We start from the raw sequence: 6,776 nt of genomic DNA, 5'->3' as shown, positions 1-6,776 counted from the left end.
CCAGCAGCAGGGGCCATTGGGGTGAGCAGGCCGGCAGGCAGAGTGGTTAGGGGCAATCAGGCAGGCAGGCAGGTGAGAGGTTAGGAGCCAGCAGTCCCGGATTGCGAGAGGGATGTCCGACTGCCGGTTTAGGCCCGATCCCCTGTAAACCGGCAGTAGGACATCCTTCGAGGGGTCCCAGATTGAAGAGGGTGCAGGCTGGGCTGAGGAACACCCCCTCCCCCAGTGCACGAATTTCGTGCACCGGGCCACTAGTATATATATAAAAAGAAAAGCCTCCATAATTTTAAGCAGGATTATCAAGTTTCCCACCTTGGCTTCTGCCAGTTAAGCAATAGCAAAAGGCAAGGACAGTAGCAGGGGACTAGGTCAGATGTCACCTGTCATCCCAAACTAGCCAGAGCTCAAACATGAGACACTCCAGTGCTGAGTAATAAGAACTGGGCTGGGAACCAGGAAATGGGAGAGAGACACTGTGGTCCTTAACCAGCTGTGTCCTTGGTCAAGTCACTCATCTCCCAGCCCCTCAGCCCTCCACTGTAGGGCAGTACCAACTCAGTCTGTAATCCAAACCCCAGGCAGAAGACGGAGTCCCTGGAAGAGGGAGTTCTGCCAGCAGATGACCTTCACACTTGAACTGTCACGATGGCTCTTTCCTGGGTCTGCCTGCCTACCCTTAAGGTTTTGGATTTGCCAGCCTCCAGAACTGCAGAGCCAATTCCTTAAAATAAATCTTTTTCTATAATCATATCCTATTGGTTCTATTTCTCTGGAGAACCCTGACTTATACGGATTTTAGTAGGGTAGAAACAGAGGTCTCTGAACTATTTTAAGTAATTTTTAAAAGCCTAAGATCCCGGCTGGTGTGGTTCAGTGCTGGAGCCACGATCCGTGAACCAGGAGGTCACGGTTCAATTCCTGGACAGGGCACATGCCCAGGTTGCAGGCTCCTTGGGGGGGGGGGGAGGCGTGTGCACAGGAGGCAGCCCATCAATGATTCTCTCTCATCATTGATGTTTCTCTCTCCCTTCCTCTCTCAAATCAATAAAAATATATTCCAAAAAAAAACACCTAACCCCCCTCTACATAGCCACTCACTCTAGATAACTCCATTTAGGTTAACTAAAACTGTCTGGTGTGATGTCTTCTCTTGCTGTTCATGATTTTACTTTGGCTTCAGCTGTACCACTCCTTGTCTAACCTGTGGAGGCAGTGGGGTTCAGGGCTAGGGCACCCCTCTTCACTGGCTGTTTGAGTTCAAACAAGTTATTTTGCCTGAGAACGTTTCCTTCTCCATAAATTGGGGACGACAACTACCTCAGGGACAGAATGTTATGACCTGTCATTAAATTTTTAAAAATCGACACAAAGGTATGAGCAATAGTGCAACAGAACGCATAATTAGCAGCCTTTCTTCCAAAACATGATGCTTGAGAAAGGGAACACAGTAAAACAAAAGTGGGGTGCTGTCCCCACACCAGAGACCAGTAACGCTGAAATGGAGCCTTATGTCAGAATGTCCCAGTCTGAGGAGGGAGGATAAATCTTGACTAATTCAGGGCCGCTGTCACTAACCGCTTCTGGGCTCGCTCCAACATCAGTCTACGCCCCCACTCTCCTGCCTCGCCCTCACCCGTTTTGGCCCCGCCCCCACCAGCTGAACTTGCTCCGAGCCTTACTGGCGGCCCCGTCCCTCCCCTTTCCCTGCGGGCGCTCACCTGGATCTCCAGACAAGCCGAGGCCGTCCGCCGGCCCTCCGCCTGCTTTCTCCTCAAACCAGGCCCAGCCCCAGCCCGAAGGCCAAGATAGACCGCCCGGCCGCAAGGGCTCGCGCCGCCCCGAGCCCGCACGACGATCTGCCGCTGGAGCCGCGCCGCCAGCCCCGCCACCGACTGGCGGAAGAAGCGGTAGCGGTCGGGCAGCCGGAGCCCGAGCCTGCGCGGCTCCGCGCCGGGTCCCGCGGCCTGGCCTGGGCGCTCTCCGCGACCCCGGGCCGCCGCGGGACCCGGCCACTCAGGCCGTCCCCAGCCGTAGGTCGGGCCAGGTTTGGCCGTGAAGCGAAGCAGCAGCGCTCGACCCAGCTGCAGGCCCCGGCCCAGGGCCTGTCGCACCGCCATGGTAGGGAAGTAGGCGTGCGGCGCGCGAGTCACAACAACAGCAAACTTCGGGGGCGGCGCCTCTGCGCAGGCGCGTGCGCGTGCCGGGGCGTCGAGGGGCGGGGTCACGGGTCTGGCATTTCCAGCGCTGACCGCGCGAGGGCGCTGTGCGCGGACCTGGCGCTGGATGGTTTCTTGCCCTTTTGCACGTTAGACCCGGTGTGGTGGTGTTGCATGTCAGGCGGGTCCTGAAAGAACATTGCTGGCCCAGGGAATCTGGAGTATCACCCACCAGACTCTTTACTACTGTTAATTTATTTAATCTTCCCACCGAGGAGATGGGAATATTATTTTTATAGATAAGGAAACAGGAATTTAAAGGGCAGTGACAGCAGTCACAGTGTCAGAGCTGAGGTTAAAGTTCATGTTGCCTTGCCTGCTGAGTCCTTCCCCTCCCCGATGCCCTTAGACGCCTCTCTACAAGCCCGCAGCCCTCGCTAGTTTCTTAGGACCCCAAGAGAACTATCACCCAAAGGCCACATTTTTCAGATGAGTGAGCTGAGTCCCCAAGATGTGGGGGGACTTACCCAAGTGATACAGCTTGTTAGTGGCGCATCCCTGTTACCCAAACCAGCTGTTAGGAGTGGCTGATCAAGGGATTCGTTTTCTTTTTTCTTTCTTTTTTTTTTTATGGGAATTTTCAAGCATACACAAAAATAGAATAGTATAGTGAACTCCATGTACCCATTAACCAGCTTCAACAATTATCAATAAATGGTCATTATTTATTCACCTATACCAGTGGTTCTCAACCTTCCTAATGCCGCGACCCTTTAATACAGTTCCTCATGTTGTGGTGACCCCCAATTTCATTGTTACAAATTGAACATAATTAAAGCATAGTGATGAATCACAAAAACAATATGTAATTATATATGTGTTTTCCGATGGTCTTAGGCGACCCCTGTGAAAGGGTCGTTCAACCCCCAAGGGCTTCGACCCACAGGTTGAGAACCGCTGACCTATACTGTTAAAATAAACACACAGGCCAAAATAGCCACAACTCCTGCTAAAACCCCATGATACGACACCCCGATTTAATACCCGATCTAATAGCAGTTTCAATCTCTCCCAGAAACAAACCAGCATGGAATTTTCTGGTCAAGCTCAGTAATCTGTTACTTAGACCCTCTCCAACTCCCATAGAAAAAGAGGTGCTGTGAGCAAGGGGGCATCTCTGAAAGGAGTCACTCACACACGTTCGTGTCTTTCCACAATGCCAGTTTTATTAGGGGAGACCCCACTAAGCCAACAGTCTCACGCAGGTTACACGCAGAAAAGGGGGAGCTTACATGACAGGAACCAGCAGACTGAGTATCTGGTGGGAAGTCCTGCGTTCTCAGGTGGAGAGGTGGCGTGGGTCTCAAGCCAGGTGGCTACAGTGGCAGCGTGAGTCTGGTGGAGTGGAAGTCCAGCAGGGCTTTGAGGGTGACCCATTGTACAGCCCAAATTCCTAACTAAAAAGAGAGTCACGGGGCCTGGCCGTCATGGCTCAGTGGTTGAGCGCCGACCTATGAACCAGGAGGTCACAGTTCGATACCTGGTAGGGGAAAACGCCCAGGTTGCAGGTTCAATCCCCAGTGTGGGGCGTGCAGGAGGTAGCTGATCAATGAAATCTCTCTCATCATTGATGTTTCTATCTCTTTCTACTTCTCCCTTCCTCTATGAAATTAATAAAAAATATTTATAAATAAAAATAAAAGAGAATCATGGTAGGTAGTCCCTTCCTAGGCCTGTAGCTTCCTTGACAAAGGTCAATCTTTAAGTGAGCCTGTCTATTGTCTTTTTGCATCTAGGATAACATACCTTTAAAATATCAGAGTAATCACCTTTTTCAGACCCTCAAGGCATAACCCGTGCACCAGAGCAGAGACCACAGACTCCTCATTGTTACTCGTGTTCCCTGCATACCATCTCCATGTGCTCTAAATATTAATTATTAGCTATCCTGTATCCACCAATGTCAAAGAAGTAAGAGTCGCTCCGCTTTGGGTTTTATCCAATCACAGAGTTTCCATCCCCCCCCCCTTTGCCTCTTCCTGCCTCCTTAATCTACCACCAATGGATTATGTGTTACCCGTCTATATCTCCTCCTTTTATTTTAATGTATAAAATAAGCTATAGTCCTAGCCAATTTGGCTCAGTGGATTGAGCGTCAGCCTGCAGACTGAAGGGTCCAGGGTTTGATTCCAGTCAAGGGCACATGCCCTGGTTGTGGGCTCCATCCCCAGTAGGGGGTGTGTAGGAAGCAGCCAATCTATGATTCTCTCTCATCATTGATGTTTCTATCTCTCTCTCTCTCCCTTCCTTTCTGAAATCAATAAAAATATATATTTAAAAAAATAAAATAAAATAAGCTGCAAAACTGCCATTCTCCAGAGCATTTTCTCAATCCATTGGTATTTTTCTTTCTGGCAATTGTCATTAGTTTGGCTCAAATAAACTCATAAAAATTCTAAATAGGTTTGGATGTTTCTTATGTGGACACAAAGGCACATGGAAATCAGATATTAATTTTCTTTATTGATCTCAGAAAATTTTAAATTACAATTTAAAATGCTCTTGTTGAGCCCTAGCCGGTTTGGCTCAGTGGATAGAGTGTAGGCCTTCGGACTGAAGGGTCCTGGGTTCAATTCCAGTCAAGGGCATGTACCTGGGTTGCAGGCTCCTCCCCGGCCAGGGCCCTGGTTGGGGCTCATGCAGGAGGCAACCAATCGATGTGTTTCTCTCACATTGATATTTCTCTCTGTCTTTCCCTCTCTCTTCCACTCTCCAAAAAATCAACGAAAAATATCCTCGGGTGAGGCTTAAAAAAAATCCTATATAATAAAGAGCTAATATGCTAAGTAGACCAAACAGCGGAACAACCTTCCGGATGAAGCTGGGGCTGCGAGGGCCGGCTTATGCTGCAAGGGGCTGTTAGGGCCAAGCCCCTTGCACAAATTTCGTGCATCGGGCCTCTAGAAATAAAATAAAATAAAATATTCTGTTGAAATGGACTTTTGGAGAAAGATAACGAAGAGAAGATAGCAGAAACTTCACAGTCCGGTGACCACAGGCTCACTCGTGGAAACTTGGTTGGGACAAAGGTCTCATTTAAAGTTGAACTCTACTCATCTGCTATGTGTCATTATCATTACAGCTCTTCTCTTTAATGTTTACTGAGAGGGAACAAGAGGTTGTCTGAGATCTTTAGTTTTAAGTACAAGGATTTTCCTTACTCTTCTAGGGATGTAACATTTTACCACCAGGCTGGTGATGAGGACATACGTACTCGTGAAAGGAACATTGAACGGGTTGTTTTGAGTTAAGGAGTGCATTTGTTATCAGCCTTTGGATTTAGACCCTGAAGGTGCAAATAAACTCGCCAGACCTGTGATGCTTAACTCACCCACCCGAGAAACCGAAATCTCCAGACCGATATTACTTAACCCTCCATGATAGGCTGTGTAGTTTCTTGTTCAACGGAGAGCACTGGACTTCCAGTCAAGATGGCGCTGGACTGGTTCACCTCTGCAGATAAATCTAAATTCCTCGGACAAGTCTGAACCAAGCACAGCATGAGGCTGGATGCTTTGGCAGCCGTAAGGATGGAAAGGGCAAGCAAGTTCATTACTACACAGAGATGCTTCCGGGAGGAACCGCTGGGATTCTGTTCTCCCTTCTGGGGCAGAGATACGGCTTTATCATGGAGGAACACCCAGCTAGCTTTCCTGGGACTTATGGCCCTGACTCCACTCTCCCCCTCTGTTCTCTGGAAAAGGAAAACCCCACAGTGGCAGCAAGTCTCAGGTCTCAAGAGATGGCCCTGAGGCTCTCTGATAACATCTTTTGTCTCTTCAGCGCTGTCCCAAGAAGGGGGAGTTGGGATATGGTATATGGTTTTCTGCTGAGGTATCTGTTTATGCTGAAATTTAATATTCTACAGGAGAGTGCTGCTCATTCCTAGGCCATTATTAAACATCACCAGGTACCAGGCAGGCTTTGATAGGCTCAGCCACAGAATTAGAGAATTGGGCGGGGGGGTGTCTTCCTGCTCTACACTCTGCTCTGTGGGCGCCCTTCTGTCTTCATTGTACCTTCCTTTACCTTCCAGGCAGCGAGACTGTGTAGTTTTTGTAAAATACGTAAGAAGCATCATTTAACCTTCCCCAAAGGACACGGTGTGTGTGTGGGGGGGGAGCTGATGTTAATGTAAAAAATGGAAAAAGACAAGGAAAAAACCCACACCTGCCAAGGGCATGTTGACCTTCTCGTCTGGCACCGCTTCAATACCCTTTGTCTCCTCCTGGCAGGAGACAGACACATTTTCCCAGGGCAGCAACATCCTTTATCCACAGCCCATTGCAGAAACGCTATCTCTGAATTGCCAGCAGAGGTGGAAGGAGATTTTGCTAAAACTGTTGACAGAGCAAAGCCGCCGCCAGATGAAAATCCGACTGCTCGAAAGGCCGGGAGTCGTGTTTGGAGGTTAGAATCAAACAACAGGGGGCAAAGAGGGAGATTTCACTGGGAAGACGTGCCTCTGTTTTGCCTGGACAACATGGATGAAAACGTGCTGGTGGTGGATTAGGGTGATGTGCGGTTGAGAAATTCAGACACTCTGTGGTTCGTGCAGTC

At 49.3% G+C, this 6,776-nt stretch overlaps 1 protein-coding gene across 1 annotated transcript in view; it reads right to left on the bottom strand.

Moving 5' to 3' along the window:
• PINK1 (PTEN induced putative kinase 1) overlaps positions 1 to 2,134 on the bottom strand; it is a 16,156-nt gene extending 14,022 nt beyond the window's left edge. The window contains exon 1 of the mRNA XM_006094004.3: positions 1,719 to 2,134. Coding sequence (XP_006094066.1) covers positions 1,719 to 2,117 — 399 coding nt within the window. The 5' untranslated portion in view covers positions 2,118 to 2,134. The remainder of the gene's footprint in view (positions 1 to 1,718) is intronic.
• Between the last annotated feature and the right edge of the window lie 4,642 nt (positions 2,135 to 6,776).

The sequence above is a fragment of the Myotis lucifugus genome, unplaced genomic scaffold (assembly GCF_000147115.1).
Source record: "Myotis lucifugus unplaced genomic scaffold, Myoluc2.0 scaffold_128, whole genome shotgun sequence".
NCBI lineage: Eukaryota > Metazoa > Chordata > Mammalia > Chiroptera > Vespertilionidae > Myotis > Myotis lucifugus.
The sequence above is the reverse complement of the archived record's forward strand: the minus strand, read 5'-3'. Positions and strand labels throughout refer to the sequence as shown.